Source organism: Macrobrachium nipponense, chromosome 14 (assembly GCF_015104395.2).
Source record: "Macrobrachium nipponense isolate FS-2020 chromosome 14, ASM1510439v2, whole genome shotgun sequence".
Lineage (NCBI taxonomy): Eukaryota > Metazoa > Arthropoda > Malacostraca > Decapoda > Palaemonidae > Macrobrachium > Macrobrachium nipponense.
Window position 1 is genome coordinate 27,487,330 of NC_087207.1, and position 12,134 is coordinate 27,499,463.

General features: G+C 39.4%; 2 protein-coding genes across 2 annotated transcripts; both read right to left on the minus strand.

The window, feature by feature from the left end:
• Nucleotides 1-306: 306 nt before the first annotated feature.
• Nucleotides 307-10,149, minus strand: LOC135226179 (glutamate receptor ionotropic, kainate 1-like). The gene is made up of 8 exons (XM_064265623.1): nucleotides 10,046-10,149; nucleotides 7,567-7,732; nucleotides 6,980-7,218; nucleotides 5,383-5,567; nucleotides 4,270-4,500; nucleotides 1,717-1,892; nucleotides 1,082-1,253; nucleotides 307-758 (listed from the first exon to the last, which is right to left on the minus strand). Exons 1-8 carry the CDS (start codon nucleotides 10,053-10,055, stop codon nucleotides 621-623), a joined length of 1,317 nt encoding a protein of 438 aa, XP_064121693.1. The 5' UTR covers nucleotides 10,056-10,149; the 3' UTR covers nucleotides 307-620.
• Nucleotides 10,150-10,761: 612 nt separating this feature from the next.
• LOC135226180 (calcium-binding and coiled-coil domain-containing protein 2-like) lies at nucleotides 10,762-11,199 on the minus strand. Its single transcript, XM_064265624.1, has one exon. The coding sequence runs from the start codon at nucleotides 11,197-11,199 to the stop codon at nucleotides 10,762-10,764; it is 438 nt and encodes a 145-aa protein (XP_064121694.1).
• Nucleotides 11,200-12,134: the final 935 nt, after the last annotated feature.

A 12,134-nucleotide genomic window follows, 5' to 3' on the forward strand; every position in this document is an offset into this window, starting at 1 on the left:
TGGCTTAGCAGTGACTCCAGGCATCACCTAAAGGCATATCTCCCACTGTATATTTCGCAAAGGTAACTTTTTTGTCATTCACTACTTGATAAGGGTGGGAGTCAATCCACCGAAATATGGTCCTTAGCTTTAAACCAGAGTATCGGTTTAGAAAAATGCATCAGCATCAATAAACACACCTCTGTAATAAGAATCCCTCATATAAATCATAAAATTGCCTGCTGTTTATGTCGTTGTTAGTTTGAAGGACAAAAATGCCTCAACAATGATGCTATACCTTTATTTCCTCAATAACAATGTCACTTGTCATGAATATATATCATTAACTTAAGTGCCATTCATTTTGATTAAGCCGGATAATGGGGATAATGTTTATTTTCTTATGAATGACTAGTTTCAAATCTGGTTCAACAAACCTCACATATAGGTATATGTGCATTTATTTTGATTAATCTGGATATTGAGGACAATTCGTATTTCCCAGTGAATGCCCAGTTTCATATCTGCCTACTCAACAAACTCATTCGTCAAACAAAACCCAGATAAAGATGCTGTCTATGGAATAGCTAGCAGCCATCTTGACTGACGTTGATTGACATCTTGTTAAGGGATACCATCGACTATGCTTTCCAGGTGGCATGGACGACGTTCTCCCCGATTGCAACAAAGGAACTCAAGACGATGCCCAAGGCGAGAAGGTAAAATGCCCCTTGCAAGTGATTCATATTCAGCACCACAGCTCCCTCATGAGGCGTTTCCTGTTTGAAAAAAAAAATAAAATGAAGTGGAAAACATAATCGGAATTGGGATACAAAGAAAATGGAAAGTGGGAAATGAAGAAAATGGGAAGTAGAACACAAAGAAAATGGAAAGTGTGAATAAAAGAATATGGCAAATAGGAGACAGTGGAAATGGGCAGCGGAATCAAACTGTGATAATGGAAAGTAAGGTTAGCAATCCTGTCTACCCATGAAATCGGCAGAGGAAAAGGTAACCAGAAATTAGCATTGAGTAACAAACTGCACAAGTCTCTCTGACAGCCTCCCTCACATAGAGAGAAGAAATCAGATGCTATACCCACCTGCAAATAGGTCTTTTCCTGTTCTTCCCCGGCTAAGATTTTCTTCTTCCTGATCATGCGTCGTTTCCACACGGCTGTTTCGAAGAGTTCTCGCAGCCAGTAATTGACTATACCAGCCTCTACCAATCTGTCTTGGATCCTGTCCAGCGAGTTGAGAAATGGGGCTCCCTTCCTGTCCAGAGAGAATGAGCGAGATTCTTATGGAATAAATAATGATTAATCAAGCACCACATTTAAGGTTTCATTTCATGGGGTATTTCACTTCTTTAACTATCATGAACAAGAGAATGCATTTATAGAAATTTAGAAACAAATAACATTCAACTGAAAATTTTCAGTAAAATCTTGACGCTGAATGGCTGGAAAGCAAAGAATTGAGACATTACACCCTGTCCATGACCGTAAATTTAAGCAAAAAAGTGGCTTCTGTTAATATGAGAAGTTATCTGAGGTGTCAAACTCTAGGTTACGAATGAATTTGGCATAAGTCCGCTCAGTTGTCATTGTGGCTTCCTGGATTAGGGCCTAACCCAGGAAGCCACATGACACCTGAGATGACTTGTGCTAAAACCATTAAGTATAACCTAGAATTTAATACCTCCGTTAACCTCTCATTAACCTAAGCCGCCACTGACCTAACACCCCACCCAGTAGGACCTGGGATGAACTCTTCCCTGCTGATGTGGATGGGCGTGTATCCAAGGGCGGTTGTGAAGTTGGATGCGATGATGGTCTTTATGTAGTATTTCCAGGTGAAGAAGGCATGGTACCCGTCCAACACACGGCGCATCTGTTCGTCAGCTTCCAGCAACTGTAAGGAAAGGGATATTCATGACACTGCGATTGTCTTTCTTTGCCCTTTCTCTTCCCATTTTCTTCGTTTTCCACCTCCTGTTTTCTTTCTCTCCCCACTTCCCATGTTCTTTGTTTCCCACTTCCTTTTTCTTTGTTTCCCCACTTCCCATCTTCTTTGTTCCCTTTACTATTTTCTTCCTTTCCCAGCTTCCCATTTTCTTTGTTTTCCCTTCCCATTTCTTTTCTCCTTCCCATTTTCTTTCTCCCAGCTTCCTATTCCCCCCTTCCTATTTTCTTTGTTTCCCCCACTTCCCATTTTCTGTGCAGACAGAATGCTTCCAAAAGCCATACGAATTTCCAGTGCGAAGTTCGCGCAAAGATTTTTACAACCATGTACAAACAAAGAATAAGAGTTACACATCGATATATTTATGATGAGACATGAATGAACAACACATTCCTGTACAGAAAAACAACTGCAAGTTGTTTTTCTGTAAAAACAAAACTGGAATTTGCATTCAATCATGCAGACCGATTTCATCATCACAAGTGTGGCCACTGCTTTAGCAATTTTCGAAATTATGCTCCAGAAATTATTGTGACGAAGCTCCCAAATATCTGGTTATCGCACTTACCAATCATAAAATTCAAAGTTACATAGAGTTACCTCACTTCACAGCAGCAGGGCACTTGAGCCTTCATCGCCGCTAAAATATGACTGAATACTCTAAATGCAACAGTGGTCCCTTAAAATTAGCCCATTAATCATGCAAGAAATTAGACTAAGGTAATCAAAATAAGTGTGAGGTATTAATATGAGATCAAAAGTCTAAGTATATCAAATATTTCCCAGTCCTAACTCACTTCAAGAATATTGAAGGAAAACAGCGCAATCTATCACCGAGTCCGAAATGTGCACAAGTTAAATCCTATCACTGGTGGTCAATAAATTAAATATTTATAAACATTTTAAATACAAAAAATTAATCTTTAAATTCAAAATTTATAAGTGAAATTCACAATCTCAGGAAATTTTACTTTTACTTGAAAACAACACAAACTTTGATTAATTCTTGAATTAACTATTAAACAAAATTAAATAAAAATTAATTTAGCAAGAAAATTAATTAATCAAGCAATTAAATTTTTCAATTAAAATTCAAACTGTTGAACATTGCTCAAGATATAAAAAGAAAATGCAAGTAAATGAAAATCAATTCACAAGTGTTAAAGTAAATCCTGTATGCAATTTTAAATGACTAAGAAACACCCAAGTTAATCAGACAAATGTCAATGCAAAACCATGAAAATACAAAAATTGGCAAATTAAAAAAAGTCCCCTCCAATATGTGAACAAACTAAGAAATGGCAAACACACAGAAAGTAAAAAATGAATAGAAAACAAAAATTTTGTAATGCGGATAAAATTAAATCAGTTCACCTGGAATAATATAAGTATTTTCAGTGCACTTAAAACAACACCTTGTACAATACCTTTTCATAAGTTGAAGCTTAAGAATTCACCAAATTCACTCGTAATAGACCTGTTACCAGTGTTTTACACTATGTTCAGAATCCAATAATAACAGCAAATCTATAAAATTTTAACAAAACGTCGAGAGTGACCTTTGCAATTCTTTATATTACTGCAAAAATTAAATTCCCGTTGGTTGGGGAAGAGAGAGAGAGAGAGAAAGAGAGATAGCTTTAACATATCTCTACAGCACGGTTATAAGTCTAAGAATGACAAACCCACTCTTCTTCGTATGTGAATTCTGGATTAACACGATCGTCGTCGATGACGTCAAAGCATTTTGCGGCCTAGGTTGTCTGCCAAAAATCTTGATACATTCCCTTTAAACGGGATGGGGGGCCGAGTGAGATTATGAGTATTAATAATCTTCAACATGATACAGTTTCAGACAATAGAAATCTCTTAACATGAAAGATATGACTATGACTGACGTCACTTCGAGGTATGACGTCATGAGGTACTATGCAAAACGTTTTGGTCACGGAAGATTCTCAAAGCTTATGACGAAACATGACGCAACCAACACGTGGTCGGGACAAGAAGCAAAGACGAATGAAACTGGTTCAATATTGCACGTGGATTAATCATACGATATGACTGAAATGCAAAAGAAGAGGAGAACGACCGAGGCGCTTTTATCTTAATAGTATTTGGGAAATGATCTCTTAAAGCACATTGCGCCTTTGTGTTTGTGCTTTTGATCCAGAGAGAGGAGAGAAAACTGGAGGGAGGGAGAATGAAGAGAAAAATGAGAGAGAGAGAGAGAGAGATAAACAAGGAGAGAAGAGAAAGAGGGAGAGAGAAAGAAAGAAGGAGGTAGAGAGAGAGAAAGAAAGAAAGAGGGATTCGGTGCCCTTACCAACAGCGTTCTGAACATCCCCTTCACATCAGCATTGTCGTTGTTCTTGAAATAGTCCCACCCGAGACCGGTTCCGGGTTCCATGCCCCAAGTGGCACCCTCCACTTTCAGAAGCTGCGGGATGGTATCGATGGGAGACGGGGTGACCGGAACAGACAGGTGAGCTATCAGCGAAGACTTGTACACCGTCAGAACCAACATGGTGAACATCATCCACCATCCCAGGAACATCTAGGAGGGGAAGACAGGAGGAAAGAGAGAACAATTAGAAGATATTAAATGGAGTGGTAGTGCTATTCAGTACTCTGCGTCAATTTCAAGTCGACAAGAATCCCCAAGTTCTTCGCCAGATGTAATAGGTACCAGATATTAAAAAGTAATTAGTATTTTTCCAAAAATACGAACCTGCGCTTTCATAAATGGAGTGCTCAGTGCCCTTTTTAGGTCACGATTGGCTAATAGGCCTACCTGATAGGATTTTGTTTTTTTAGTTCTGTCGCTGGCTTAACTAGAAAACAAAAGCCTATCGTGTAGGTCTACGAGACACTTGTGCCCTGAGCACGGGTAATTTGTATTTTTTCTGGGATACGAACCTACGTTTTTATAAATAGAATATTCAGCACCAAGCCCAGGTCACAAGTGGCTAATAGGCCTACCTGATAGGATTTTGTTTTTTAGTTCTGATGCTGGCTTAATAGAAAACAAAAGCCTGTTGCATAGGCCTATGAGTCATAGGTGACTGGGCCTTTTCTCTAAGGCAGTCCGTAACCATACAAGTGGAACTTATCACGTTTTGGTAAATGAGTCATAAGTAATGGGTTTCTCTCTTCATGTGGTCCACATATATTTTTGAAAGTCCTTTTCAATATAATTCCCCTTGAGTGCAAGGTGTTTCCAAGGTACAGTGACTGCATATTAAACCATATTGGTGACTTACTGTTTGTGAATATAAAAACAAGTCACGAGTGATAAAAATGCAACATACATATATATATATATATATATATATATATATATATATATATATATATATATATGTGTGTGTGTGTGTGTGTGTGTGTGCATATGCGCGCACGTGCGCCGTGTACTGTACACTATTGAATAACATCTTACCCGTCCTGCATCATTCAAAGGCAAAATTGGTAAAGTATCCTCCAGCAGATTCGCCCAGATGTTCATTGAAGCCGTGGAGAACGAAATGGATGGGAACCCAGAGAAAGCCGCCCAGACCTTCTGCAGAGCCCAAAAGACCACAGCAGAACCCATAGCTGCGAGGAATACTGATAGCCACACTACCCCTGTGGAAAATACACACTGGATTACTCAAGGATAACGAACAGAGGTCATTCTAAAAAAGTTACTGGACACGACTAGACTTAGTGGTTGATCATTCTTTTTGGTGAATGAGTACTACTGCCACGCTATAGGACTATTGTTTAATTCTATCGTTTATCACAACTAAGGTCATTAATGACCAATTCTTTTCAGTGTGACTCTATCGTGTATCAAAACAAAGTTTGGTAATGACTCACTCTTTATGGTGTGACTACACACTGCAGCCACCTATAGGATTATTGTTTAACCCTACCGTGTATCATAACGGTTATTTTTAGAGTTCATAACCTTTACCAGATATAGTAATGACTCCTTTTTGGGCGTTTGTTTGACTATCGTTTATCACAACGAAAGTCGTGCTAAAAGTTTTTGACCATGACCAGGTTCAGTGGTTACTGAAAATGTTTTGGTGGAACTCTATACTGCAACCACTTATACACATATTGTTTGATTTTTTAATGTTCCAAGATGTCATCACAATCTCATAATGCCTAACAGGGCAGTGTGAAATTTTGAGAAGTGATGTTGGTTAGGCTGGTCGAGATGATATATAAAAGAATGAGCACAAAAATAGTAACAATAGTTGGCGAAACAGAAAACTTTGAAGTTAGTGTTGGGTTTCACCAGGGGTCAGCATTAAGCCCATTTTTATTTGTGCTGGTCATGGATGTGTTGCGTGAAGAGATCAGGAATGAAGAGCTGTGGGAATTGTTGTATGCCGATGATCTGTGACTACTGCTGAAAATGAGGAGGACCTGCAGAGAAGAGTTGGAGAGTGGCGGGAGTCTTTAGAGACGGGTGGCTATAAGTCAAGATCTCTAACACAGTGATAAGAGCAGTGTTAATGTATGGAGCGGAAACATGGGCTCTAAGAAGAAAAGAGGAAGTAAAGCTTGAGAGAATAGAGATGAGAATCCTGAGGTGGATTATGGGAATATCAATGCTTGAGAGATGGAAAATGATGAAATAAGAAGAGCAGGCTTAGTAAAGATTACAGAGATGATAAGAGAGTCATAATTGAGATAGTATGGGCATGTGTTGAGGATGGATGACGAGGAGGGAGTGAAGAGGGTTGGGAGGAACCTGTTAGAGGAAGAAGATCAAGAGGGAGACAGAGAACTAGATGGCAAGATAAATTGAAGAAGATTTAATTGTTATGGTTGTCTAATATGCACTGTGCATTTCAACATTTGTTCATTATAATCAGTAACACCATTTAAGAGTTAAACTGCTAAGCAAATCCTCTAAGTGTTCAGTAGTTACTTACGGGCAATTTTTAATAAAATTCACACCAATCAATACTCAAGATGACAACCAACCGTTTATCCAGCAACTGCACAACAGCAGGTCGCGTTCAGGTGACCAGCCTCCTCACCTGAAAATGGCCTGATGAGGGCCAGGTGCTGAGGGGCAGGCTTCGGCTGCCTCGTCACCATGACGAAAGGTTCGTCGACGTAGATCCTTGTGAAGTCAATCACCAGTTTCCTCTCGTAGGACCAGAAGAGCATCATGGAGATGTCAGCCAGGTTCTGCTGCAAGCGGTACACCATGCCCGACCATTTTCCGTTGCTGAACGTTCCCCACTCGTCGTCCGGGGGCATGCGCATGATGTACCTGAGAAATTTTAGTCTCCCTCTCTTTCTCTCCCGAACCTCATTCTTCTACTTTTTATCTATTATTCTTATTGTCATTATTGTTAATCGTAACGGTTGTAGCAACTTTCAGAACGAGCCAAGTCAAAAGCTATTGCCAAAGAAAGACCTCGATGTGAAAGAAACAGAAAAAATAACGGATTTTAATGTATCATTATTGCCAATGGTAAATAAAAAAGTAAACTACAAAACAAGTAGGCCATATTCTCATACACTTACACCTCTAACAGCAAATTTCTGGGTATGAAATCGGGAACTTTATTCCTTCCACATAGCCCTAGAGCTGCCATTATCATCAGCAAACACTTACGTAAAATTTAGTATTTTCGCCGTGATGTTGAGCATGCGCACATCGAGGGAGTCCAAAGGCGTCACGGTGGTACCGAGCTCCTGGCTGTTAAGTTGATACTCGATAAATGGGAAGAGATCCTTTGAGGTGACTTGCATTGTATGTCCCATCATGTCCTCGTATTTGTCTGCAAGGTAGGAGGTTCAAATTCAAGTCCATGTTCTCTAAATCTACTCTTCTCTTCATCTATGGAAAGCATGCTTTCATAGATATCTTACCATATCATGAGCAATGTATTGACACTTAGTTTGGAACTCTTAATCCTGCCTTTACACATGCGGTAACCAGTTTCCAAGCTGCCCTAGGTCCAATAGTAGTATTTTCTCACAGAGGAAAAGGCTAGAACTCGTGGACCCATATGCTCCAACTCATGAACCTGAAGGAATGAAATCTCGGACCCATTTGCCACAACACACGGATCCATAGGACTGAACTAATGGACACAGGCTCCAGCTCATGAATCCACAGGATGAATTCATAAACATGTAAGTTTGAACTTATGGATCCTTTGGATTGAACTCATGGACACAGGCTAAGACACATTAGCAGTCAAAACCAGTTGGTCAAGTGGTAAAAAGTGACCAGGTGAAACAGACTATGAAGAGCAGTGTGGGGAAGAATAAGACTACACAGAAGACTGAGACTAAACAAGCTGAGTGTTTAACAACCAGTGGAGATGTAACCTCAAGCAGTGAGTAGCTGAGCAGTTAGGAGGCTTTTAAGCCATATATCTATGACGGTACATTGACAACTCAAGGAGGGAGTTTGCTGGTACCAGTCAAGGTATTACGTGATACAGGGAATAACCATAGTGTGTTAGTGTGCGTGCTCACCCTTAGTTGGAGAAGAATCTCACTGGAGATTCAGTTATTTTGAAAGGATTAGGAGGAGAAGAAGTAACTCCTATATGCCATTTGCACATGTCATGTGAATTGGTGACAGGGAATGTTGATTTTGCTGTGAAGGACTCATTGGGAGTGGAAGGTGTATGTGATCTTTTGGCTAATGGTGGTGTCATTTGTTCTATGTCCTATAGTGACAGATAAACCATTGAGGATTAGTCCTACAGTACATTGGGAGAATAACCCTAACCTGTTTCCTAGTTGTGTAACTACCAGGAGCATGAAGAGGACTGTGCCTGCAAGGAAGGAACTGAGGATTTAAGTGAAGGATCTTTGAGCCTAGAAGAGCTGTTCCAGGAAAGTGATGACCAAAAAGAAATTTCCCAAGAAGAAGAAGAACCTGTTGTTCTTGAAGAGACTCAGAGTAGTAAGAGTGTTCCTGAAGATATAGTGAAACTGCAGTAGCTGAGTTTAGCAGATGGTGAGAGTTCAGCCCTTGAAGTTGACATGTAACAGGGAGAAGCTATGGAACTGCAGAGGAAGGGATGCATCGTTAGCTGATTTGTCCTTTAGAGTTGTTGATAAAGAAGAGATGCAACAATCTGCTACCCATTATTATCTGTAGGACGGTTTGCTGATGAGGAAGCATAGACCTGCAGATATACCAGATGCTGAATGGTGCAAATATCGTCAAATTTTGATTCCATATTCATTGAGGAAGCAAATGGTAGCAGTCGCACACGAGTCTGGACATATGGGAATCAGGAAGACTTTGGAGAAGATCTTTAAGTATTTTTTTCTGGCCTGAACTTCACAAAGATGTTAGCAGGTTCTGTCTAGAATGTCATACATGCTAGATAGCTGGAAAACAAATGAAACCATTCAGAAAGCCCCCTACAACCTATCGAAGTTAGAGGAAAACCCTTTAGTAAGGTGATCATATCTGTAGTTTGACCGCTTCCAAAGACGAAGAAGGGAAATGAGTATCTGTTAACATTAATGCGTCATGTGACAAGGTATCCTGGGGCGATCCCTGTCAGAAATATATCTGCCAAGGTAATTGCTGACAAACTAGTGGAGTTTTTCTCAAAGTTTCGAATACCAGAAATTGTACAAAGTGATAGAGGAATGAACTTTATTTTGAAATTGTTCCAGGATGTTATGAATTTGTCAGGAGTGAAACAACAGTTATCAACTGCTTATCATCCAGACAGCCAAGGAGCCTTGGAAAGGTTCCACCAAATATTGAAAAGTAAGCTGACAAAGTCTTGTTTTGAGCCAGGAGGAGAATGGGAATGATTTAAAATTACATACTTGATTTGATTTAACTCTTGGGTGTTAATTTGCATTCACTTACATTTCGTTTCAAATCTTAATGTTTAATAATTATTTCAAGAATTAATTAATTAATCAAGTAATAGTAAATTTCCCTGAGATTGTGAATTTCACTTAAAAATGTTGAATTTAGAAATAAATTTTTGTATTTAAAATTGTTATAACAGTGTTTCATTTATTGACCACCAGTGATTGAATTTTAATATAGTAGAAATTTAGAGTGATATATTGGGCTGTACTGACAAACAAACGTTGACACTTACCGGGAAACATGACAGAGCCGTGGTGGAACTTTCTTCCCGGCGTCCATGTGTCAATCACCCGTGACCCTGCGTTCCCGTCACGGCAGTAGAGGCATCTGGAGTAGATAAGTACTCTTTCCCTGCATCCTACGTGAGAGAGTGATCAATGAGTGAGTACAACCGTACAACCATTCATCTGGTTTAGAATGAGGTTTCATTCATACCCTTTGCTACTCAAGTTCAGCAAAGGTTAGGCGATGATTCTAGTCAATTTTGCTAAGAAGGTTTTTGAGGAGATTTCCAGTATTTCAAATGCTCATAAAAAAAAGATCACTGATTATCTTGGAAACTTAAAAACGAGTTATTCGTATGTTACTTTCCAAATCGTTGACCCTCGATGTTGTAACACAAGTTTAACATACGAATCAACAAACAACATCACGAGTAAAACTGTTCTACTGGAAGATTCTTAACAGAGCAAAATTAGAGGTTAATTTCTTAATATCTGATCCTCAGAGCTACTGAAAATTTACTGAAAAGGTCCTGAATCCTATGAATCCTACCACAAATTCACCTCAGTTCCTACCTGATTTCCTCAGTTCCCACCTGATTCTATTCAGTTCCCACTTGAATCACCTCAGTTTCCACCTGATTGTTTTCAGTTCCCACCTGATTCCCTTCAGTTCCCACGTGATTTTACTTAGTTCCCACCCAATTACCTTCAGTTCCAACCCGATTCACCTCAGTTCCCAACAGAGTCTCTTCAGTTCCCACCTGATTCTTTTCAGTTCCCACTGATTCTTTTCAGTTCCCACCTGATTCTTTTCAGTTCCCATCTGATTCTTTTCAATTCCCACCTGATTCTTTTCAATTCCCACGTGATTCTTTTCAATTCCCACCTGATTCTTTTCAGTTCCCACATGATTCTTTTCAGTTCCCACCTGATTCTTTTCAGTTCCCACCTGATTCTTTTCAGTTCCCACCTGATTCTTTTCAGTTCCCACATGATTCTCTTCAGTTCCCACATGATTCTTTTCAGTTCCCACCTGATTCTTTTTCAATTCCCACCTGATTCTCTTCAGTTCCCATCTGATTATTTTCAATTCCCACATGATTCTCTTCAGTTCCCAACTAATTCTCTTCAGTTCCCATCTGATTCTTTTCAATTCCCTCATGATTCTCTTCTGTTCCCACCTGATTCTTTTTCAATTCCCACATGATTCTCTTCAGTTCCCACCTGATTCTTTTCAATTCCCACATGATTCTCTTCAGTTCCCACCTGATTCTTTTCAATTCCCACATGATTCTCTTCAGTTCCCAACTAATTCTCTTCAATCCCACATGATTCTCTTCAGTTCCCAACTAATTCTCTTCAATCCCACATGATTCTCTTCAGTTCCCAACTAATTCTCTTCAATCCCACATGATTCTCTTCAGTTCCCACCTGATTCTTTTCAATTCCCTCATGATTCTCTTCAGTTCCCAACTAATTCTCTTCAATTTCCACCTGATTCTCTTCTGTTCCCACCTAATTCTTTTCAATTCCCACCTGATTCTCTTCAGTTCCCAACTAATTCTTTTCAATTCCCACCTGATTCTCTTCAGTTCCCACCTGATTCTTTTCAATTCCCTCATGATTCTCTTCAGTTCCCAACTAATTCTCTTCAATTTCCACCTGATTCTCTTCTGTTCCCACCTAATTCTTTTCAATTCCCACCTGATTCTCTTCAGTTCCCAACTAATTCTCTTCAGCCCCCAACTGATTCACCTCAATTCCCACCTAATTCACCTCTTTTTTTTTGTTTTATTTCAAAGTCACCTTCGCAGGATTCCTCCTTCTTGGAGCCGTTTTGGCCCAGGGCTGAGGCGAGGAAGATGGCGTGGATTGTGTTCCTCAGGCTCTTGTGCAGAAGGAATTTAGCTACTTCCATTTCCCTTCCGACTCCTATAATGCGAATGTGTGGCCAGATATGTAGATCAGCTTCCTCTAAGAAGTCCCTGGGAATTGAGGAATTTAAATATATATATATATTATATAACATATATATCTATATATATATTAATATATATATATATATACATATATATATATAGATATCAATAAAGGTAT

What these genes read in the sequence shown, in the direction of transcription:
- LOC135226179 (XM_064265623.1), bottom strand. An exon ending in GCGAAAATACTAAATTTTAC is followed by an intron (nt 7,219 to 7,566) that starts GTAAGTGTTTGC and finishes AAAATTTCTCAG; the next exon opens with GTACATCATGCGCATGCCCC. An exon ending in GGATGTTCAGAACGCTGTTG is followed by an intron (nt 1,893 to 4,269) that starts GTAAGGGCACCG and finishes CTTTCCTTACAG; the next exon opens with TTGCTGGAAGCTGACGAACA.
- LOC135226180 (XM_064265624.1), bottom strand. Translation starts at nt 11,199, where the DNA reads ATGAGGGAATTGAAAAGAATCAGATGGGAACTGAAGAGAATTAGTTGG.